General features: G+C 41.8%; 2 protein-coding genes across 5 annotated transcripts; one reads left to right on the forward strand and one right to left on the reverse strand.

The window, feature by feature from the left end:
* Positions 1-2235: 2235 nt before the first annotated feature.
* LOC119168465 (cytoplasmic dynein 2 light intermediate chain 1) lies at positions 2236-18756 on the reverse strand. Of its 4 annotated transcripts, XM_075866577.1 has the most exons (13): positions 18627-18756; positions 18158-18210; positions 17964-18016; positions 17172-17276; positions 15910-15998; positions 14745-14931; positions 13209-13277; positions 10913-11076; positions 9815-9885; positions 8646-8682; positions 6656-6704; positions 5136-5225; positions 2236-3858 (listed from the first exon to the last, which is right to left on the reverse strand). In XM_075866577.1, exons 1-13 carry the CDS (start codon positions 18632-18634, stop codon positions 3790-3792), a joined length of 1044 nt encoding a protein of 347 aa, XP_075722692.1. In that variant the 5' UTR covers positions 18635-18756; the 3' UTR covers positions 2236-3789. The 4 variants fall into 4 exon arrangements, with proteins under 4 accessions (XP_075722692.1, XP_075722693.1, XP_075722690.1 ...); XM_075866578.1 differs by lacking the exon at positions 18158-18210; XM_075866575.1 differs by lacking the exon at positions 18627-18756 and having other exon boundaries at positions 18158-18526.
* Positions 18706-21022, forward strand: LOC119167373 (KIF-binding protein). The gene has a single exon (XM_037418846.2). The coding sequence runs from the start codon at positions 18861-18863 to the stop codon at positions 20658-20660; it is 1800 nt and encodes a 599-aa protein (XP_037274743.2). The 5' UTR covers positions 18706-18860; the 3' UTR covers positions 20661-21022.
* Positions 21023-25014: the final 3992 nt, after the last annotated feature.

The following is a 25014-nucleotide window of genomic DNA, read 5'->3' on the forward strand; positions in this document are numbered from 1 at the left end:
TTTGTTTTGCATTTTTTTGCTGCTTTTATGCTGCTTTTCTCTCGACGTATTTGTGCTCTTACCGGATTGGCTCGCTGGCCATCACGCCACTCGTTAGCCGATCGACTCGAGAGTACCGTTGTTTGCGCTGCTTATGTCAATGAGGACGTTGTTGTTGCAGCTACAATGAATCGCTGTTTTTCGTACTGATTTACTCGACCATGTGATCACTCGAGAATCATTCGCCATCTCGGTCGCTGCTCTCAACTGCAATAAACGTGACTGCAGCGTGAAACCGAAACCGAAACCACCCAGCAGTCCATTAAGTTTGTGTCATTTGCCTTTATTTCTAAGGCATTTTCTGGGATGTTTCTAAAGTGCGCATATTATGTAAAGCACGAGCGATCGCCAGCGTGCGAAAAGACTTCTAGGTGAATTTTATTCTCTATGAATTTGATTCAAAAACACATACAGCCGAACCCGCGTATACATCGAACCCATTTATAACGAATTATTGTTGCAAGATCACCTCTAATGTATATTGGATAGATATACTATTTTATATGTCGTATTAAATAATTATAGAACTTCTTTGTCATTCTCTTGAAATTTGGTGTATCCAAGTTCAGCTGTACCATTAATAAATAAAATAATCATAACAATCAGGGAGTGGACAGGGAGGTGCTCACGTTGGAGCACCTCTAGCCCTCAACAAGTCCACTTCTGAATTTAGTGTGTAGCACACCCGATACGATATGCCTGCTTTGACTGACAATACAGTACACAACCACAGCAGATTTCTGCTATCTGTGTTGTGCATAGCATTGTTCCAAGTTCCTGCATCATTTTCTCATTCACAAACATGTAAGCAGCCAGAAAGCTTTTGCACCACCGAAAATGTATACACTGCGTCTATATAGAAGAAGTAGGTCAGAATACGAGTTCCGTATGCCAGCAACGCAGTGGAAGTATGCACTTTACATTTTTACTTTTCAAGAAGTGGAAAACAAATAAAATTAATAATCACTGGTCAGCCACCGGAGTTGTCATTCTGTACGAAATAATTCTTTGGTAACGCCTCCAAGCTACCTGCCTACAGTCTATACAGCTGTCGTTTGTACCCGAAGTGTTTGCTTGACGAATTTAGCATGTGTGCACTGCCTCTTGACAAGCAGCTACGGCACACACGCAGGAGATTCAGTGATTATCTGCTGCAGCTATTTTCTGGTACAAAAACATTTCTTTTAATTTTGCCAGTGCTTCCCAACTAGCAACTCTTCATTCATCGAATTCCTTGCATCAAAGAGATAAATATAATACAGCCACAAAGCTGATTCTATGGGAGACGTAGAATCAAATAACTAAGAGAAATAAAGATGCATTATTTTCTTAACTTACTGTTTGGTTTGGCCTAATGACCTCAATGCAACATAGGAATTGCGGTACACGACCGAGCTGAGGTCTCTGCATCAAAATTGTCCAGCTGGAGGTCGGCCCATGCAGATAATCTTTGGAGCATTATTTAATTAAGCTCCAGGCAGAATTCTGTTGCAGTGGCCAGCAATTAAAACCCATCACACTGCTGTAGAGTCACAGTGACATTACAGCAGCTCAGTCAACTAACATACGTGTGAAGTTCATAACTAAGGAGCATCAGGTCTAGAAAAAGAAAATTGAGGAAGCTTAGTGGTGCAAGATACGAAAAAAAGTGTGGAGCTGTGTAGCTTTGTTCATTTTTTTTTCAGTGTTCTCTTTGTTTCCTTCTTTCTTTCTTTCTTTATGTGTTTTCCTGTTTTTCTTGTCTTTTCTTTCTTTCTATTGATCACCTGCTTCCTGTTTCGAATTTTGTACATGGTTGGTGTTGTCACGTTTCCCCAGCCATAGTACTAATTGCCCACACTTTACACCGTTTCAAGGCGCACGAATGACGAGGGGAAGAAGGCTCTTCTTTGGCACAAGAGCGCTCTCAGTATGCTACAAATGACTGTGCTATATCCAGTTTCACCAGCGCTGCGCCATGCAAGGATGACATCATACAACAGCATAGCCTCCAAAAGTGCTCTACACTTATTACAAGGCCACTCAAAAATAAACAAATAATTAAAATGTGACACCTATAGAATAAGGAAGGTACATAACATTTTTTTTTTACGGTATACTACAGAGACATGAAGAAAGGTTGCAGTGTATTTCCCTAAAATGAAGAGCTGTAGTAGTATGCAGAGTTTTACAAATTGATCCAGAGGCACAGTAGTACAGATATATTATTTTATTGCAGCATTATAAGTAAACAGCCAGTGTTAGACCATACACATATTACGTGAGTAAACACGGTAGCCTTTAACACAGCAGCCAGGCTCATATTTTTAATTTTGTGCTGTGTAGAATTTCACGATGATTTGTTTGATATTAATTGCATACTACTTCATATACTACTTTACATTCCTAGAGGTCTTTCTTTCTTTACTTTCAACTTTAGCTTGGAAAATGGTGTATTTGACGCTTACAAAAGACTTGTGTATAAAAATCCCAGTTTATTTACAATACAAAGATGTTAACTAGAAATAGAGAATAAAATAAGAAATTATGAAAGTTATAAACTGCAGTTTCACATACCCTCTTGCAGAAATGTATGAGAAATGTAAATAAACATAAATTGTGCAAAGATTTATGTCTATATGGGCACACTAAATTGGAACTGTACATTCATATAGTGTTGGTATAGTTCTGCAAGTACCTGAATTGCAAACGAAGCATTTACTATATAATAAATAAATAAATAAATGTTTTGTGATCTGAAATTCATAAAAAACTTGCGAACAAAATATATGTAGTAACTAGATTTCGGCAAGACTGCCTGCGTTATCGCTATTATTACAACGGTGGCCTCACTTTACAGTGATCGTGATTCCATTTCAATCCTTCCAGTCTTCATTATCGACTTGGACATGGTAGTACCATATCACATAATGAATATGTATCGTTGCCTCACATGCTGCTATCAATAGCAATGAGCACTCAGGTTTAATTATGTTGTTTAAGTTACCAGATGAATTAGGTTTGCTATCAGCATCTGAAAATGAACCGGGTTTCACATGTTTTATTTCGGGGATAGTTGCCACAAATCGCAATAAATGGCGCGTGTAATTTTCGCGCCGCGCTCGGCCCAAATGTTCTGACACAACAAGAAAAATTGCCTTTCTGAACACCTACAGCCCTCCACCATTTTCTATGCAGTTTTGCATATTTCAAGCAGCCGTTCATAACAGGGAATGAAAAATGCGGCAAGGAATGGTATAAGGTTCGACCAAATCGACAAGTTTGCAGGAATAAAATGGCAGAATCTCGCGCAAGACGGGGTAAATTAGAAATTGTTCGAAGAGGTCTTTGTTTTGGAGTTGACAGAAAATAGGGTGACAATGATTACGATGATGATGACTATGATGATGATAAAAATGTTGAATGCCACAAAGCAGTGTCTATGAACAAATGTGCGTGAGGGCAGTAGCAGTATATTGGTGCAGATCATCTCACCTCTTGACTTGTTAAGTAATGTCGATATCGGCAACCTGTGACGACTGGAACACGTCAACGGCGATTTTTCTCTCTGGATCGCAAGTTTTTTTTGAGTGACCAATCTCAGTCGTCCAATGCCGTGGTCAGGACTAGTAACACCAATGAAGTTAGTACAGACGACCACACGAAGACTAAATGGGCGTGCTGCTCTGTAGTGCAGATGGGAGAATGCAAGAAACATGATTGCATAAAATATTTTCCTATATGAAATTCTCGCTCATTCAAAGACCACGCCTAGTCAAGATCCGGCAGTTCCCTCGCTCTTTCCTCGTCTTGGCGCCTCTTGCGAAGTTCGGCCAGTTCCTGAAATGAGAGGACACGATATCGACAACCTGTGGCGGAGACAAAGGCTCGAATTAAGAATAGACAACACGGCAACGTGAATTATTACTCGTCTTAGTATAAGTAAGGGTGGTATTGAAAAAGAATTCTAAACTATCTTTTGACAATATGAAAATGCTAGATGCTCGAAATCGAATACACCATAAAACAGGGAGCCTGTAAATAAACTAACAAACACGAAAAAAACGAAGCAATAGCTAAAGCATCACTTTGGGCATAGTAGTTGGTCATAATATAGAAGTGATACTGAAGAACACACGACAGTAAATATTTTTTGATGAACTTATCACAAAATTTCAACTTCATCCGAAAAAACATGCAGGTGGTGTGCTGCAAGGGACACTGCATCGAGATGTTTTGTTTACTTTGTAAAGTATAAAACTTCTTACGTGCAAGAGTGCTCCTAGACGAACTCTTATACAGCATCCTAAAATTAAGATTGTTCATATAAAAGCAGAGTGACGATTCCAGGGAGCGACTTTCAGTTCAAGACAATTTCTACAATTTTCCTTGAATGAATAGAGTCGACATATATTTCAAATGAGTTACCAATACATAAGTACCTTGCTATTCAAGAAATCGTCCAAAGATGATATTTCAGAACAATTTAATATCAAGCTGTGCCAGCCATTGTTAAAATGCCTGTCAACATTTTTTTTAGGGGGACTCAAGTAATAATATAATAATAACTATTGGGGTTTAACATCCCAATACCACCACACGATTATGAGAAAAGCCAGGTGTACTTAAGCAGAGAAACATACAGTCTTTCAGTATTGCATCGTCCAGGGAAGCGAAAAAATCAAGGAACATCCATAATAGTTAAAAATGCGTTCGAAATTCAATTGAATGTAGATGTACAGCTAATACTTCAGAGCCTTTCTGCAATTGATTGAGTTGCAAGTTATCCCAGATTTTTATGAGGGAATGGCATTATTGGGCCTCATACCTTGTGTACTAGGAAGCATCACGATAGCAATACCAAGTTGTAAATAATGGAAAAATAAATTGTGGTAGAATAAGTTTTACAGTAAAATTATGTCCTACATATTTTTATTTTTTAACAGAGACAACAGCTACCCAAAATATTATTAGATAAAATGACTAAGGTGTGATTTTTTTTATCTTCCATGCATGTTTCCTGAAGTTCTTGCCACCATGAATTCCATTAATCAACTAAGTTGCAAAGTTTAAGTTAATTCACAGCATACAAAAAGCATAACTTTGTGTATGCTTACAGCTTCCTTCTGTGCCTTCATGAGATCGATGTCTTTTTCCTTGAACTTCGGGTCACGGCAAGGGTCTTCTGGAATGGTCATCTTTTGTTCCTGAAGAGAACAAGGGCAGGGAAAAAGGGGGACCTTACCCAAATGACGGATGAGAGCACGGCCACCGAAAAAATGCTCAGAAGTTTCCGCCAACCCTTTTAAATGGCCGACAACGACCTTCCACAGCTTCCACAGTACTTGCTTTCTTTAGCCCAACAAAAAGCATATCGGTCCAAGTGTCTAACCACGGAGCGGCAACGCGGAACACAACGTGAAACAGTTATATTGTAAGTATTTCAGCATGCAGAAACTATGAAGTAATATACACACAATACATGTTGCAAATGGTTGGCGGAGAGTGCAAGAATATCAAGACCAGTTCAGGTCTGTGCACGGCGGTTTGCGGCAAAAATGGGCACAGCACATGGCTCGCCATGCAATATGTTCCTGTAGTTGCTGAGAAGGCAGCATAATTACTCGGCATGGAGCTAACTCCCTTTGCCTCACAAGCTGCACAGAATAGAGCAGTCATGAATAATAATATACCAGCCCTGCAATGTTCCTCCATGGGATGACTGTATGTACACTCAAACATCAATATGACAAAGTCACATCTGCCATAAAAATACTCTGCTATATTCGAATAGTCATTATAAATGATTATTTGTAACACTGTATTAATGGTATAGTTATTGGTCACTTACTTCGTTATAACCAATAATTTGTTATATCCCAATACGTTATATAAAAGTACGAGTTTATTCATAATAATAATAACAATATTAATAATAAACATCCAAGTAACTTCAACAGTTCTTATCAGTAAAGTTGGCAAAATTTTATTTTCAATAATTTGACAAAAATGACCATGCCAATAGAAGGTACAGCGGCTTGCTAATCTGCCAGTATGCACCAGTGATCCGTTTATTTAACAATTTTGTCCTGAGCCTTGGCTACACAAATTAACCATTGTAAACATGTTTTTCAGTTCAGAGGACAACTCCATAAAAAGAAACGCAACCGTACGAAATTGTTCGAAACAGAATTCAAGCGTCAAGAAATGTGAAAGAATTGAGCCTACTACAGCAAACACCGAAAATTGATGAAAAAATGCTGCATGTGAGCAATAAAAACAAAAAAAAACTATTGAGGTTACCAATGGAGAAATAAAAATGAAGAACACATTTTATAAAGCAGCCTAATGATTCAAGTCATAGTATAACAAGACATAATGATCAAGCAGCAACGTTAAATAACATTCTCTTTAGATTCTAAGGTTTTTCTCCATGCGGGCCAAAAAAAAGACACGAATGATTTTCATGCCAAGTTCATCTCAGAAACATACTGCGCATTACAAGCAGTACAGTGGTATCTGACACTAGTACAATAGCATAAATGTTAGTTACAGCAGTAGCTAAAGCAATATGGTCTTCCTCTCCCACTTAACGCTAAGTGCGTTGATGTAAATACTTGTAAATACTCGTACATACCACTTGTGGAAAGATCTCTGTGAATGCCTTTTTCACTACCGCGTAGCAGCTGTAATGCGACGTAAAACGAAACATTGGAGAACATAGCAAGTTTCAGCATGTACTGTTCATACAGGTTCATGAAGTAATCATACAAAAGCGCGCGACTCTCACGAGAGAAGTGTCACCATTGACATTTGAACATGTCATGAGACCGCTGGCAATATTTTCGTAGCACATGGTGACAGTGACTGTTTCTGAGCATAGATGAAAGCATGAAAGCCCAAAGCTGAAATTACTTACAGGCCTTAGAGCATATAAAATCATAGTCCTTCAGAAGCCATGTTTCTTTCCTGTCACTAAACTCTTACATGTAGAAGTGAAGTGAACTTTATTGCCACAGAGGTAAAAACATGTTTAAACATGTTTAAAAGGATGGTGGGATAAAAGTGGAATGTAGGCAGCTTGACTTGTCCCAGCTCCTCAAACAATAACAGCAGCAGCAAATTTAACAAGAATTCTCACTTGTGGCAATCATAAAATAGAAGTACATGAAGTAAGGTGATAAAAAAATTCAGTAAAAAACACACATTTTCAACAAACACAAAAGCTAGGTTGGTATTTATAAAATTAGTTGACACATTGTCTTTTTAGAAAGACGACATACGTTGTGATCGCATAGTTTATATTTGTTTAGTTAGAAGGAAGAATGTAGGAGGGTGTTTAATAACTGTAGTTTGTGTGTGGTCGCGGAACTGCCCAATGCTCGGTGTGTCGGTTTAAGCGGGATGATTGATTGATTGACAAATTTGCGACGTTCCTCCTATGCTGCCCTTAGTCATTCCATGTTTAAAAGAACTCATAAAAGCTGATGCTCACAAAAGTGGTCTACTCTGACAATTTTGAATTTCTCAAACGGATCCCGCATATGTTCATTGTAAGGTGCATTAGGGATAGCCTATAGGGCTTGCTTCTGCAGTGTGAAAAGATAATCAAATGATTGTTTTGTACTGTTCGACCAAACGAGCTGGCAGAGCGCAGATGCAAAGAAAACAGCGCATTATATATCACGAGTTTCTGTTGTATCGGTAGCAGTTTCTGGCATCTGTGCAACATACCTGAGGCTTTAAAGATCTTAGCTTTTAGGTAATCGGTATAGTGGGGTCAAGTCATGAGTTCATGAAAAATGACACCCCATGTTTTAGCCAATGTGGAGAGCACTACTTTTGAGTCATTTATCGTAAGAAACTTCGTGAGGTCGCAAGGCTTGGATTTTGCCCTAAAAAGCACTGATTTTGTCTGAAAGCGATTGAGCAAAAGGGAGTATTTCCCTTACCAATTATATATTTCTCTTACAGTGCATGTGCTTAAACAGTGCATGTGCTTTTAAAAGTACCTACTTTTGATCTCACATGGCGTCATTTAGAAGGCACATGCCATGCTCACTTTGGCTTACTGCAACGTTGGTTTTCTCAACAATTGAAAGCGCAAGAGGTTATGAGCGAATCGGCACGAGCACGGAGATGTCACTATGCACTTATAGTATAGTGCGATCACGTTATTATCACGGCATTGCAAACTATACAAACATTGAACATGAAAATTAAACTGGCTGTGGAAAACCTGTTTAAGTGACATATTCAGGGCACTTTAGACTTGTCTTTCGCTGAGATTTTTTTTTATAGCTCTGGGTTCTCAACCCTTTCTTTAATACTGAAAAATAAAAGGTAATAGGCGTAGCTATGCCTCGTAATAGGCATAGCTATGCCTTTATGACTACAGAGTACATCAGCGCAAATTTTAGGTTATTGATATACAAAATTAAATCGGCAAATGGCAAAAGGTCAACACTCATTCAGCGAATATGCCTGTCCTAATGCTTCCTTTCAAGTATATTATATGATATTGCATTCTTTTTTATTTCCAATAATAAATAAGAAAATGCTTTCAAATTTGTGTTCCACACAATAAAAGAAGTATATCATTAGGGCTATTGAACAATTATACTCACTTTGAAACTTGAGTCGTATTGGCAGGCGTGGAACCATCTAAGGGCAACAGAAAGCACTAGAGTGTTGTGAAAAACAAAGACAGCTGGGACAGAAAAATGTCAGTGTAGCGCACAAAGAGGCAGTAAATTATTGAATACTTTGAAGTAAATCTGAAATGTTTGTTGTCAATATCAACGTGTAACAAATACACACTACTAATACAATTATCAGATGCAATGAAGGTATTTTTGAGTCATACGTGACTTTACTTCAGTGAGCTGCGGCTGTATCTGTAAGCATCCCAGGACTAAGCATGTTCCAAGGTTCTCTGAATCGCTCATTACATGTACGTAATGTTAATTACTTCTAATTTATAAATTGCTCTAAAAAAGCTGTTTAAATTCCTCAGCAGACTAGAGCTTTCATTTTTTGCTTGCTAAAATACTGGTGATAATGTTCAATCATTTATTTTGTATACACAGTAACCGTGCATGTACAGTTCTGATGATCCCATACGTCAATTCCATCAAAGTACGACAGTGTTCTGCAGCTTCGATGTGCTCTGTGCTAAAAAAAGAACTGACTAAAAAATCTAGTCATTTTAATTATTGGTTTTTTTGGGTAGTTCTCGACTCCGTAATTATGAAGCCTTCATCTCTTAAGAGCGCCGCAAATATCTTAATACTGAGCTATCTATTTGAAGGACTCACCTAAATAACGATGTTAAGCACACTACATCTTTAGAAAGGTAGAAGAATTAACATGTCACTAACACCAGAGGTTTGGGTTACTGTTACAGGCAAGACGACGATCACAAGCATTGGGAGGCCACATAATATATGCAATAACACCATCCTAGCAGTATCCAGAACCAGGTGACCACCACAGCTGCTTTCAATGACAAACTGAGCCCCAGTTTTGACATAAAAGGCTGCCCTAGCCAGACATACATTCAAAATAGCTGAACTAAAAGAAGATGAAATTACTTCATTCCACTAATGGGAAAATGAAGCTTCAAGGGACAATTACTTGGTTGAAGACTGCCCAACAAAGCAATAAATCAAGAGAAAAATTTTCAGTCACGACTTCGTTAAAAAGAGCGACATATTCACAGAAATATTCAATAGTGCCAGTTCAAAAGTTCAGTTAAGCTATACACGAGTAAAATGTATGCCCCATTTAGTCTTACCAATCCTCTCAAACGAATCCTCTCCAAACGTTATGTGCAGGGGCTTGTTATAATCCATGTGTGAAGCCTTGCTGAAAAAGAGTCAGAAAATGGAAGAAAGATGTTTGAAATGAAAAATGTTGGCAAGAAATAGCTTCTTCAGAACTTAGTCGTACGGTTCACATGGAGAAGCGACATGGGGCACCACGATGCGAGCGCCCCATTGGGTTATAATGTTAGCGATCCATCGAGTTCATCACACGCAGTTAGTAAAACATTAGCTGGACACCTATAATCAATAACACATACACAGTAGCAGTTTCATGCATAACCACTCTTTGGCACCGCAGTGGTACTTGTCTTGATAGCCGCAGACTCATAAACACAAGTTAACAAGCATGGTAGTGGGTTAAAAGTGTCGAGAGATGATTCTGCCATAGCATACAATGTCACGCACTAGCCAAACGCTCCTCCAGAATCTTCTCTGTCTTCATGAGCCTCCCACCCTTCCGTGAACCTCAAGCAGAAAGCAAATTCAACTTGCGCTAAAAGCTCTGGCTCTCAGACACTGTTTTCATACTGCCGTGTAGTACCCCCAGCTAGTGCTGTTACAGTCACAGAAAAATAAAATGTGCACGAGAAATCAGAAAGTGGAGCAGCTTTCGCAAGCATACACTTAGTGCGCGAGCTGAGATCACGCTGAAATTCAGTATGCCAGCAAGAGCTAAAACAAAAGAATGTGTTTTGGCTAGCCTTAGCATGTTTGTATTTAGGTTGTCCATGACTGCGCCCCAGTGCTTGAAAAAACCCAGCTGACCTGCAAGTAACAGATGCTCAGTGTTCTGTTTGCCCACTAAAAAAGATTTTATGAAACACAGATGTGCACTGTTAATTTTCGGGATAATTAAGACACTGTATGAGTGGAACATTGTTTGAAACATTCACAGCGCTACTATGCAATGAAAAATCTTCAGGATAGAATGATTAAGTACGAGAGGTTATCCTGACAAGGTCACGTTGGGATTCTGCCTTGTATTTAGTGCTGGAGCCTGAAAAAATACAGTTTCGAAGGTAATTAATCCTACACCAACAGATGGGAAGTAAAGTGCGAGCACTTACATAGGGCCCGAGCCAGAACCGAAGGCCAGGTATGCCAGGTTTGTCTTAAGCCTCGAAATGAGAGACTCATTCTTGGAGCTCGTCAACAGGAGGGAAGCCCCATTGGCATGAGCGACGTGCCGGAGGTAGCGGCAGGCGACTTTCCGCTTCTCAGGCTCGCAGTTCTGGGGAAACAGGACACACTATCATCACACACCCAGATTGGGCCATAGAAAAAACTTGGGTGCTAATTAAAATAAAGAAATTTGCAACTCTAACAGGCTTCTTAGTTTAATGTGGCCGCTGATGCAAAACAGAGTCGGAAACAAACACAAACAAGAAAGATGAATAAACACCACAATGCACCAAGACATCACCTCTCAATCATCTGATTGCTGAATCAAGCACATTTAACAAAAAGTGTATGTGCCTATGTGATCACCTCATTCAAAGCACTAACTGGAAGAGAGATCTTATACCTTGAAAGGGCATAATAAAATTAGCACATGGAAGTGTATGATAGCTTTTTGATATTCGCTGGTCTCTTGTTCAGCGTTTTGTCTGCTTGGTCTTATTATAAGGCATTATTTATTTCAATCACTGCTCAACGCACTTGAAGTAGTCCTCGGCAGGCTGAAATCACCACACACTGAGGCCAACAGGTACTGGGCGTTCTACGTTCAGTGCTTGCAAGCCTTTAGTAGGCATCATGAGCTGACAACTTTCAGTGGAACGTGACGTGCCTGCAGTCATGCGTCCACTACTATAGAACGCAGCAGTGTAGTTTAAGCTCGCCTGTTTCTTTTTTTTTCATGTTTTCTTCTTTCTATCTCTCTTTTCATCCCTCAATCCCCTCCCCCGGTGTAGGATAGCAAACCAGATGCTCGACTGATTGACCTTCCTGCCTTTTTTTTTTTTCTACCTCCTCCTCCTCATGTTCTCATAGAAAAATGCCCTTCATTATATAGAGATCCCTTTAGAGTATGCATTCATTTTTTTTTTTTATTGCTGCAAGGATGATCAAACAAAAAAGTCGCCCGCATCTTCCCACGGAGGGAACTTGAGTAAATGCATCGCAGAGTGGTCGGAATATTGCGTGAATGTTCTGTAATTAAGTATAGTTTGGGAATGCTTAATTGTTATTTCATCTTCATTATACTTATGCATTGAATGAAAGAGAAGCGTTGCCTTCAACAAGTGATGCGACGCTGATATTGGGTTGTGCCCCACTACTGGTTAAAGCTACTGTTGCTTCCAAAGCATCTACTCCAGTAAATCTAAGCGTCAAGTCAAATGAAAGCGAAGGAAACATGCCCTTGACTTAATTCCGAATGCGCCCTCCGCGCACTTATTACACACCGCCTGCGTTCAAGGGAAAGGAGTACAGGGGATAGGTCCACGCCCCCACAGCGCATGCTCGGCTTGCCGAACGCCCCGTGACGTCTTATTCTTTAACGGCTTCTGGAGCAACAGTATTGCCGGCACGAGAAGCGAGCATGCGCCACGAGACACGAGCATGTGCAGTGGTGGTGTGGACAACGCCGCCAACGCCGAAGCGTGACATCGTGTAACTAAGAAACGCCCCACAATTCAAAAACATAATGGTTTATCATTGTTAATTACAGGCTTTTCTAGTGTACTTGACAGTATACACATAATCACTGCAGATTGCATTATGAGAATGCACTACTCATCCCTTCCTATTTTAGAACTTTTTTGAGGGTATCTAATGGCAATTGTCCTGTTTAGACCATAGAGTTTCCTAATATACACTAGAGAGAACTCTAGTGCTAGTGTCTATGGGAGCTGCATCGCACGGTGCTTCAGCTAGCACGGGAATGATGGGTAGCACACATATTTGTCTAATCTTCGTACTTTTGGTCTGCTTTTGGCTCCATGTGTGTGTATTGTGTGGCTTGAAGCTGAAACGAAACAACAATCAGCAAATGTTCAGCCGTTGTGCTTCACTACCTTATTCTTTTAGACTTACTTTTCCAAATCGGTTCACGTAGTTTAAAAGGGTTGAATTTTTCTTTCAAAACAAACCCGAAACACAGCAGTAAACAAAGCCGCAAGTACGATTCACTGCCCGCAAGTACGAAGACTAGGCAAATGTGAGTACTACCCATCATTCCCATGGTCGCTGAACGATCGCAGCGACAGAGTCCCCTCTGGTTGATTTTAGGAAACTCTATGGTAGACAGCGTTGCACAGCCCAGCTTTGAACCCTCTTTTGTTCCTAACATAGAAACACCAATATGGCCACAACTCATGAAGAAGGGGCCGAACCTACTTTAAGGCATCAGAATACACATACCTGAAAGATGTCGTACTTGGAACCAATGATCAAAAGTGGAACTGGGAATGGTGTCACAGCCTTCTTGTCCTGAAAATTACAGCATTTCTTAACTCTGCAAGTTTAATTTGATGTTAAGAAAGAATAGAGAAGTGGAGTCCTCATACGAGCTGTGCTAGATATGCCACTAAACTAACAAAAGAATTTCCTCTTTCAAAATTTCTATCATGTGCGTAGAAACAGAAGTGTAATTCCTAAAGAGCACTAAATAAGTTTAGCTTGTAAAACACAGTGATGCTGCTTACAGAACAACCCTTCACACGATAAGGTACATGAAAGCTTTTAAGATAGTGGAGAAAAAAAAATGCACGCCTAAGGAAAAAAGAAAAACTGAACAGCCTTCATTAAATTGCAAAGCTATGCTAAACAAAAATGAACCAGCCAGCAAGAATTTGGGGCCTGCCGTTGCAATTGAAATTATCCCTTTACATGGCTCGATGCATCTACTGGAAAAATCCGCTGTAAGCACTGCCAAGCCCACGTTAAGAACGGTTTCTTCTAGTGTGGCTTCAAAGATTAGCGCTTGTGCTCGTGATCATACAAGGCCATATTGCACATAGCTTATCACCATTGCCGGCCATGTGATGAAATGCATAATTTTAATGCATTAAATACTAATAGAAATCCAGATTTCTATTAGTAATACTAATAGAAATCCATTCAGAAGTTAGCACTTGTGCGCGTCGTAATTCTTCGTCCCTCATCTCTGAAGTTTCCACTATGGCAGCAACAGTATATATCAGACCATGCTATGTTTTACCTTTTTCTTATGCTCCTCATCTTTACATCACGCCTCGTTGCCTTCGGTTCCCTTTCCCATGTTAAAGTTGAAGGCTGCGCAAACTCGTACTAGCTCACGGTTTAGAACAGCACAAACGTCAAGGGAGGGTTGAAAAAAGTATAGAAAGAAAAAGGGGCTGTAAAAAAGTGTTCCCACCCCTTGTGTACATTACTATGCATGGATACGTCGTGTTTTGCTATCTCCTTTCCTTCTTTCCCTCTTACTAACCTTCATATATTTCCCTCACTCCCACCTTTTTTTCTCACCCCCTTGATGATTTTATCCAAGCCACAAGGGTGTTGCTATTTTAGGCTGTCAAGTAGATGTTTTGTTGTTCTTATATATTGTGATGTGAATCAATAAGGCCATCAAACATCACAAGCATCAGCTCAACAATTTTCATGTGTATGCGTCCACCGTAACACTGTCCACTTAGTTGTTATAGATGCAAAACACAAGTGTTAACAGCCCAACACGGCGACACTGAAACCCCTCCGTAAAACAGTCTATACTATACACTTACCTAAAATTAGCCACTAAAGTATGCCATACCATACTTTAGCGGCTATGCTATTTGCTCCAGACTAGAACACACTAGGCTTTCCCTTTCTCAACACGGTGAAGAAGTTAGACGCAAATGGACAAGCTTTTCCGGAAAATGCCGGCCAAGCCTCTGGATTAAACAGCCTTTCCATTAATAAACACCACTCGCTTACGGGGTGTTCATTCGGCAGACGAGTAGAGCTGGCCTCGTGGATGGCTTCGTTGATGCTGGCGTCGTTCTTCAGAGCCCCGTCGAGGACTCGGTCGATACGGGACTGCAGCGCCTTCAGTAACGTCTCAAACAGGATGCACAGGACCTCTGGTGCGGACAGGTCCAACACCATGATAACCGAGAGCGACCTGTGAATATGATAAATAGTTAAAGAACACAATCAGTGGCAGTATGAGAGCCACTGAGTAATTCCACGTGTAGCAGGTAGTGGGCAGAAGCTGCTCGAGACTTGCGGAGCGCAATTATGCCAATAAATACCTAGCAGTAGATACATCTGAGCAACAAAATTAAGCCTGAAAACTGACGCTTTCAGAAATTTTTTTTGCAAATAAATTAAAATAGGGTTCCCAATCTTCATTCCACGTCTGTGTTACTGAGAGCAAAGATGAAAAAAAAAAGTGAAGTTACAATCACTTCCCAATGTCTGTGCCCTCAGTGGTGCATAGCACAAGACCAGCAACATGTTGGCTATAATTAACATCCAAGTGTGTGTTAATTATGACAAACATGGAACCAACACGTCATAATTAACATTCGGTAAGGTGCTAATTATGACATATGTTGCAATTTTATGCGACATTCTCATTTTATACTTGCTGCAAAATCACTAGCAAGCGCCCTCTCTTCTCTTTCAAGAAATTTGAAATAAGCACCGATGACTACGCAAGCCACATCCCCTTCCGCCCTGCCATCATCACTCTTTAACTTCACCCGTCCAGTGCGAGTAAAGACATTTAAGGAATGCGTAGTCAATGAAGCATATGGATTAGAAGTACGGGCATGCATTCTATACAGTTGGCAGCTGTTTCACTGCCACCTTGAATTGTTATCTGCAACCGAACGATGGCCCACCCTCCAAATCTTATTAGATTATCTTTCACTGTAGAGGGGAATGGGGGGAAGGTGCTTGCTGAGGATTTCACAGTAGGTAATTACGCATAACTTGAAAATGCAATCCTTCAAATGGCAAGTCTGCAAGTGAACACCGAAAGTAACCAATCACCATGAGCGTGCCTTTCCAAAATCCACAGTAGCTGTCACCTGCCCAAAATGCTCTTATCAAGAAGTCCCTGATTTAATACACGCAGAAGTGCCAACATACTCACTGCAGTGTTTCCATGGTAATCAGAATTTCCAACAGGTCAGTGGCAAACGCTCCTCCGGCCAGCTCCCATATGTGGCAAATGTCCTTTAGCTGTAATTGAGACATACGGGTCTCGCAACACCTATGTGAGATGCTCCGAAGATCTCTATGAAAATGTACAGACATTACAGTCTGGAACAAAAATGTCAGCTATTTGCCCAAGTAATACAAATAATGCCACAGTAACCTAAAAACTATACTATACAATTTTATATAGCACCAATAGTATACGCTACACTGACGTGATGCATGTGCAAATGCTGTAAACTAAAAGAGAAAGCACAGGAACAATTACGAACATCTTCGCTATGCATCCGTGAATTTAGACAGCAATAGGCGATGCCATGGGAAGAAGGAGGATTAAATGATTAGCGAATACGAGTAAGTCACATAAAGAAGGTAATTATTTAGGTGGTTAGGGCTTTAACGTTCCCACAGTAGGATGAAGAGCACCAGTGTTTTTCAGAGTAAGTCCAGAAGAAAAGTTGAGTTAGCTTGGCTTATAAACATGCACATCTGTTCTTGTCCATAAAATGTGTGAATACAAGGTACAGTACTTGCAATGTTTTTCACCGGGCCATTTGGTGAAAATCCACAACAGCTCACAGCGCGCTTACAGACATTGACAAAGAAGGGATACAAGAAGAAAGCACTTGTCTTCGTGTGTCTCTCCTATTACAGCACTCACAGATTCAAACTTGATATGACTTCATTCAGTATAACGACTGCCATGAACAATTGTTCATGATTACCATGCTATGTTGCTGAAAATCTGGGCATCAAAGGTAATCTTTGTTGGAATGCACATGTTTAGGCCAAAATTCTGCGATATGGTACAAACTGTCAATGCTGTGAACGAAAGTATGAGATTACTTGGCTTTAAATTTTTATGATTCGGCACCGCCTATTCCCTACACTAAATGTTGAGCGAAGGGAGGCCCAGCTGATCAGCTCGAGCCCTGGACACGAGCAACACTTAGCGAACAGAGCTATCAGTCCAAACCCTCGGCATCTTGAACAAGGGAGGCCTCCCACCTTGGATGACATTGCCGTCGGCTCACTAAAATAAAGTTTATTCCTCCTCGTCAATCTGCAAGTACTGTACAGGAGAGGCTTTCTGTTTCACTTTCGTTTCGTTATGCTTCATGTTTATTGTCAAAAATTATGCAATGATTCAGTGTATGAAGTGACTAGCGATAGTGCTAAATATTGTAGAAACCATACCACGCCGGCCCCGTGCGACCGTCTTCCGAACATGTACTCGAGAGCCAGTGATGGCCTGGGAGTGTCTGCCTTGTCAAGAAAACGGTGCAGAAGTGTTGTCTTTCCCTGAAAACAAATCGGGCTTTGAAAAAGAAAGTACTAAAAAGCGATCAGAAAGAGACGTCAATGTGCCCGTAGAGAATGAAGTAGCAGCTTTGCAAAGAGTCCAGGTTACCAAATATGATAAACTCAGTATGTGCAATTGCGTATGTTGTAGATGGCAGTAACCCAAACCATCAGCTTCAAAATACGCAATGCATAGTGCGCACTTATCATGGGAAATGAGTCGCGAAGCAACTTCCGTGCAGAAGATGCGTTTGACAGAACAGTTCTTTCCGTTCTTTTACCCCCCCCCCCAACATGTCAACAAGTAACAACCATCTAGTGAATGTTGGGCCCATACATAAGCACATGATGACATTTCATGTGCACAACTTCAACATGTTCGTATTACGAGTATCAAAATTGACGCATGCTTTTTTTAAATTTTGTGAGCTTACCGAGTGAAGTATTTTGCTCGAGCTACATAGAGATAGATGTTATTGTCAAGGTGTATGGAACCCGTGATTACAATTCATTTATTGTGCTGCCCTAGCTTTTTTACTATTGTTTATTATGCTGTCCATATCTTGTAATCATATTCATTCAGTGAAGAAAAAGAACGCCATATACGTAACGATGTGCCCATTAATCCTTGTTATATTATAGCAAATCGCTGTTGTTGCATAATTCTAAACCAGCTGTAATACTTACACTTTGCTTATTGCCAACCACAAGGAATGTAGTCTCGACATTCTTCGAAGTACCTGCACATTAAGAACGTGCAGGCAATTTTAGCTTCATTTCTGACTGAGGTCTTTTCCGCATACAAGGGCAAAAAAAAAACGCGATGAAAAATAGCTAGGCAGTGATTAAGGCGCAGGCAGAAAGCAAGTAAAGATAGTTACCATTCTTCTCAGCCTCTTTACTGAGTCTTACTGCAGCGTCCCAAATAGTTTCCCTGAAAACGATAGCATGCATTAGCCAATGCATCTACACAACATTTTGAACGCCTGCGGGCATATGAACAGCGGGAATATCGAGTCATTTTAACGGGTGTCACGCGGTACGATTTCGATCACATTCGAGTCTTTCTGAGCGCTATCGCCTATCCAATTGTGCAAGATGCGGAAGGACGGGTTCGCGAAGTGCAATTTATATCTGAATTCGATCGCGATCGAACGTGCACCCACGCGAGAAAACATCTGCGCGCTGCGAAAGGGACAGAGTCGGCGGTGCGCGGGTCAGGTGTGTTTTGCTCCGGACCACGACTTATAAAGGCAATGAGGCGGCCGCACACTATAGCCTTCTCTGTTTAGCTAAAAATAAATCCTCCGCCGTTACGCACTGGCGCGCCGATGTAAACTCGATCCTTACGTCGGCATGTCAAGCACCTCTGTTAAAACAGAGTTCAACGCTTCGCGAAGCACTCGGCAGTAAAGTGGTGAGGTGAAAACGTGCGTTCACGGCGTGAGACTTGGCAAGCAACACGACACGCGAAACCATGCGTTTCGCGGCTTGTTTCGCGGTCGCCTTGGAAACCAATGAGACAAGAAGCCGCTTCGCGTGCCGTTCGTAGCCATAGTTGCTGGCTGAAATCCAAAACCCGTAATGGCGACCCCCATGAAGATGAACGACGCCGCATCGGCGCTAGAGGGGCAATGGACCAAGAGGCTCACCGAGTATCGGTCTCAGTACGAGCGCGTGCGAAAGTTGATCGACGTCGAAAGCGGCTCCGACCCGGCCACCGAGCCATACCGCTCCAAGTACGAAGCGAGGCGCATCCTCAAGGAGCTTCTCGAAGACCTGAACCGAGGGGAGTTGGGCGACGCGCCGCGCAAGGACTTCATCCGCGCACTCGCCAAGTACGAGCTCGGAGTCATCGCCACCGACACCGAAGAAGTCTCGCTCGGTCAGGAGTACCTGGAAGAATGCCTTCGGATCGTTGGGGAAGAGAGGTACGCGAATCCAGAGAGCCGACTGACCGTCGTGTGCGCCCTCAACCAGCTCGGTATCGTTCACGTCAGGCGCGGAGACGCGACCAAGGCGTTGGAGTTCCTGAAGAAAGCCGAGGCTATTTACGCCAAGGTGAGCGCCTCGCCCGAGGAGATGGCAAGGACTGTAAACCCGGTGGATCTCTTTCTTCCCGACGCTGCGGCCGAACAAGTCCAGGAGGCTCAACACGAAGCTAAAAACCCGAACTTCGAACTCGCGAATGCCCATACGCTCTACTACCTGGCACAAGTCTACGAGAACCTGGGCGAGAACGCCAAGGCCGCCATGTATTGTCACAGCACCCTGAAGAAGGAGCTGACCCTGGACAACTTTGACAGCATCGACTGGTCTATCAATGCCGCCACGCTGTCTCAGTTCTTCATCGCCAGGGGAGACTTCGCGGCCGGCAGGCATCTCCTGGCTTGCTCGAGCCACGTCCTCAATGAGTACCAAAAGAAGCTGGACGCCGAGACGGGGACTACGCCCGAGGAGAAGGCTGAGAAAGAGGACAAGCTGCGACACAGGTTCGCGGACGTGGCCCGCTGCTGGGCAAAATACGGCCTCTTCCTGTTGATAGCGTCTCGGGAACAGTTGGATTCCAAGAATATCAGCGCTAAACCAAACGGCTTGGGAGCAGACAAGAAGCCGCACGTCTTGATCAAGTCGGCGGAGGTAAGCCATATAGAGGAAGACATCACCGACAAACTCGTCACGGATTTCGAAGGCGCCCGACCCGTCTTTCTCAAGTCGCAGAAGTGGCTGGAAGATGCGAAGACCTATTACACCCTCAAGGATCACGCTACCGACTACGTCGAGATAGTCCAGGAGATGAGCAAGCTTTACAGGGAGCTCGCTTCCTTTGAGTCCGCACCGGACCGGAAGTGCAAAATGCACAAGAGACGCATCGACATGCATGAGGAGGTCCTCAAGGAAGTCAACCCGCGGTACTACCTGGGAGTCTGCCAACAGATCATGTTTGAGCTCGGCGAGGTCTACAGCGAAATGATGAGTTTGAAGTTGGCGGCCCTGCCTCCTGCCGTCAGCCCGCAGACGCCGGCTGTCAAGAAGGTGAACAGTATCATCGACAAGGCGATTCGGCACTACACGTCATTCATCGACACAGTCAGGGATTCCGGAGGCAAGCTTCCGGAGCCACTTCCAGAGGACCTCGCACGTCCAGTCCTGGTGGCGCACTTCTACATCGGCCGTCTCTACTCCAGCATTATTGCGCAGGAACCGAGAGAGCAGTTTGCAAACTTCGAGAAAACCAAGGAACATTATGAGCTTGTTCAGGAGTACTGCAAGAAGGTTCCGGAACACGAACAACTAGTCAAGGACGAGCTTCAGATAATGGGCGAACTGTTGCAACTCATTCCGGCGAAGTTGCAGCAGATGATGAGCACGACGCTTTACTGATCTAAATTTTGCATGACGGCCAATCTACCGGTGGACTATTAATAACTGTACATTCTCTTGCTCCATTTCGTAAAGCTTGAATATTATAGAGCTGCCTTCCAGAGACTAGTGCTTTCTGCATTTTTACACATATTTTCGCATTACAGCCTGTAGTTGGCACCTCAAATGAACCCCTGGTAGATCTGCTGCGGTGGCTCAGTAATGTGGCCACGGAAGCCTTGTTAATCGTTCACAACAAACACAATGTACATAAACATAGCTCTATATCAGACATTTTGTTGAGCCCCTAATTTATGTATGCTACTGTGTGATTTTTGTGTGTATTTAATAATAAATATTCTCACTGAAGGTCTCACTGAAAATGTGCCTGTTTTTTGCTCTTGTGTATGCCGATTTGTCAGTGGAGTAACCTTGTAGGTTTTAGTAAATTGCATCAGAAGCTTTTTTGATTCTTCGGTGCATGCTGGATGCCTGCACTTTGAGTGCAATGTAATAACAGAGCACGCTAAAAGTTTTTGCGTCCAGCACCATAGGTATGACACAGAAAGCAAAAATTCGCATTTGATGTGTGTGTAGTTGCGTTTAGAAAACTATCATGAGTAGATGTGTTTAATGAAAAAAACTAGAAACCTGCCTCTGTGACTAATTGCAGGGAATTACACAATGCCTAGAACACTAGTAACCAATGCTCACCACGCAAAGGTGGACCTGTATACACTGAGAGTGCAATGCCATCTAGTGCATGGGGTGAATAGATGGGCAGTATGACGAACCTGTGCAGTTCACAATGTGTGTCACAGCATTTATTTGACACTTGCCTAAATCATTGGCACAGGTAGTATTTTGAGGCAGTTCAAGAATAAGTAAAGCAATTTCCTGCATAATTGTCAGTCATACCTTCATCACGTATGCTTCTCGTTTATTATCAATTGAGACAAAGTGTAATAATCTTGCTCTAGCTGGCTTTACTGAGGTAAAAAAAATTATTTTATTTAAGCAGCTGTCGTCTGCCTGCTTCTGTATGAAGCCCTGATTCCGTGGCAGTGCTTGAACTAATTATTGCACCTTCAAGGGATGCTGAACAAAACTTTTGCTGCCAAGATTAACCGAATTGAAAGATTAGGTACTGAAATCAATAGATACAAGCTTCATTTCAGGCAGAAACTACAGAAAAATAATGAATTTGATGGCTTTTTCACTAACTGCCGTGATGGATTGTCAGCACGCGGCAACTGCACGGCCTGAGCTCGTGTGCAGCCGCTCCGTGTTAATAATCCATCAAAGTTCAGCCATCTGTACAACATTATGGAAAATGAACTCTGTTTATAGGAACAGTCGCATCTTCCGAGTAGTATTTCGAAGTTTTTTTCAATTTTGTAGAGTGTCTCTTTAAGTTCCAGCCATTCCTGGAGTGTTCTTTGTATAGTGCAAATTTGGGAATGAAAAACGAGGCTGCAGATCACAAAAAGAGCCATTCATAAACATGCGGTGGGTACTGGAGCCGACGTTTCGACAAGTAGACTTGTTTTTTTGCCGCAGCCTTGAAAAAAGACAAGTCCGCTTGTTGAAACGTCGGTTCCAGCACCCAACCCCAGTTTAGGAATTTCTCCTCGCACGCTTCCATCTTCCGTTGCCCACCAAAAGTCACTTAGTATCAGTCACTTGGTATCACAAGCAACACGAAAGTATGCCACTACCGGTCGATGCACTTTGTAATGCGACAGGCATGAAAACGTGAATTTCTCAACAAGTGATTGTTTTTTTAAAGAGCCTATTCGTTACATTGTTCAGACATATTTAATCATCACCAACTGCAAAACTGTCGAGAAAGTGAGCAGCTGTGCGGGTTTTTGTGCTGCCTCACAAATGCGTAGCGGGCCCTTTACTCATTTGCAAAAGGAAGAGTTACGACATAGCGGGCACTGCAAAACTGTGCATTTATTCGAAGTTTTATCTCTACACTAATTTCCCAGCTCAGTTTTAGTTTCACAGTTCATTACTTTAAGCATCCTGCCGCTCGGTTCTTGGCCCATCTTTCTTTGTGGGTGAGTGCCATTCATTTGTTTTTGTTTTTTTTAAAGAGCCTATTCGTTACAGTGTTCAGACATATTTAATCATCACCAACTGCAAAACTGTCAAGAAAGTGAGCAGCTGTGTGGGTTTTTGTGCTGCCTCACAAATGCGTAGCGGGCCCTTCACTCATTTGCAAAAGGAAGAGTTACAACATAGCGGGCACTGCAAAACTGTGCATTTATTCGAAGTTTCATCTCTACACTAATTTCCCAGCTCAGTTTTAGTTTCACAGTTCATTACTTAAAGCATCCTGCCGCTCGGTTCTTGGCCCATCTTCCTTTGTGGGTGAGTGCCATTCATATATGAGGTCATCATCATCATCAACTGTGCTTGCAGTAGGCATTCTGGGATAGCTTGAAACAGCCAGTGTTCCGTGCAAAGTCGTTTGTTTCCTTACAAGTGAGGTGTGGATTCCGAACCAAAGCGAGGCTAGCAACTGAGAAGGCAATGCACACAGTCCCCGATTACCCTCCCGCATTTTACTCTTGAAGGCGAATCTCGCACGTCCTTCAGGGTTTTTTTTTTTTTTTTTTTCATATCCTGTGAGGGCCTCATGTCCCGTTGAGGCTGAATATATCGGGCTTTCAAAAGTAATGTCGTAGCATGTGTCAGCGGTATGTCATCTGACAAGAACACCACACTGTGTTTTGGAAACAAGTGCCTTTATCGTGCCTAAAAGAGCATTTAAATTGCACATGACGTGCATTTTGAACTGACCGTATTAAAAAGTAACACAAATACTTAGGAGCAATCCAATATAATTTAAAAAACCTGATGATAGATAATGTTCTCAGGGATTTTAAGGGGTTTTTTTTGTACGCATAGGTAGCACGGAAGTGATAAAGAAAACTTCATTCTGGTTCATGACTTGTACACTCTATTCTATTCTCTAAAATCAATTTGCATGAACATACTTTCGAGGCTCTTTATTGCTTTACAAAAGAGCACAGATAGGCATATAAGCATTAGTGGAGATAGCCAGATCACATAAGGCACCCCATTTTCGTTGTTGTAGCACTCTTCCAAGACCAGAGCACCGTTGTGTCTGTGCAAGTCATCAATACACAAAGCACAAGTTGTCGAATTGCTAATTTCTTACAGAATTTACTTTGTAGCCACACCCAAAAGGTGTAGAATGCACTGAATGTTGCCGTAGAATCGTATAACCCTTGTGCCCCCTTTTTAAAGTATAATTCTGGGCCACAATTTTGTAGTGTTTTACTCGATTCTAAGCGCTGATGTAGCAAAACAAACCAGATTAGAATCTAAAGCTTGTGTAATTATCTTTGCTTAGCCATGTTTAGCCACTCTATTGGAACCTATCCCCAAAAAGGTTTTCTTCATTAGGGCATAATGCAGAAAGAAGGGCTTCATTGGTTATTAACCACTTCAAAAAGAGTAAACCTAACTTAATTATTAAAATATGGCAAGACACTTCACATCGTGAAGCAAAAAAAGCATAGAGCCTAGAGTTCACAAAGTTGCCTAAACAACAAAATGAGAATTGGGTAATGTTATCTCTTATGTTAGCATTACGTTTGTTGCTTTTGATGTATTACACAACCTACTAACATTTTGCGGTTTCGCCTCCCACAATATTGCCCATTAGGCTTTGTAAGTATTTCAATAAATAAACAATAGAGCTCTTGTAAAGAGTAAGGATTCCAGTATGTATGTGGCAAACACTGCTCAAAGCCGTAATGCACAAGTCTTGCTAAAGCTTAGGCTGTTTATTACTATAGCACGACTCAGACGCAAAAGATTTTTTGTAATAATTGCTGCAGGCTTCTGTATACCAGGGGTCTTGCCGCAGTGGTCTAGTGGCTAAGGTAGTCAGCTGCTGACCCCCAGGTCCAGGGATCGAATCCCTGCTGCTGCAGCTGCATTTTCGATGGAGGAGAAAATGCTGGAGGCCCATGTGCTCAGATTTAAGAGTGCGTTGAAGAATACCAGGTGGTCGAAATTTCCGTAGCCCTCCTCTACGACATCTCTCACAATAATATGGCGATTTTGGGATGTTAAACCCCAATTATGAATCAAATCAATCTGTATATCAAGGCAACATCTACTAGCAGCAAGGGCAGATTTGTCTGCTGCTGTGCACTCATAACTGTCATTTCTGCATTGTTGAGAAATCAGGCTTAAGTAGCAATAGCTTCCCTGATAGCATTAAAACTGACTAATGGTCATCTAGAATGAAGCTTTAGCTCTACGTGAAGACAAGCCACTGACCCAGTTCTGTTTTGCAAGCTGCCAAGCGTGTAAAAAAATCTCGCAGGGT

The sequence above is a fragment of the Rhipicephalus microplus genome, chromosome 6 (assembly GCF_043290135.1).
Source record: "Rhipicephalus microplus isolate Deutch F79 chromosome 6, USDA_Rmic, whole genome shotgun sequence".
NCBI lineage: Eukaryota > Metazoa > Arthropoda > Arachnida > Ixodida > Ixodidae > Rhipicephalus > Rhipicephalus microplus.

What these genes read in the sequence shown, in the direction of transcription:
- LOC119168465 (XM_075866575.1), bottom strand. Translation starts at nt 18,242, where the DNA reads ATGCATTGGCTAATGCATGCTATCGTTTTCAGGGAAACTATTTGGGAC. An exon ending in ATTACCATGGAAACACTGCA is followed by an intron (nt 14,932 to 15,909) that starts GTGAGTATGTTG and finishes TCATATTCACAG; the next exon opens with GTCGCTCTCGGTTATCATGG. An exon ending in TGAAGGCACAGAAGGAAGCT is followed by an intron (nt 3,859 to 5,135) that starts GTAAGCATACAC and finishes CTCTCATTTCAG; the next exon opens with GAACTGGCCGAACTTCGCAA.
- LOC119167373 (XM_037418846.2), top strand. Translation starts at nt 18,861, where the DNA reads ATGGCGACCCCCATGAAGATGAACGACGCCGCATCGGCGCTAGAGGGG.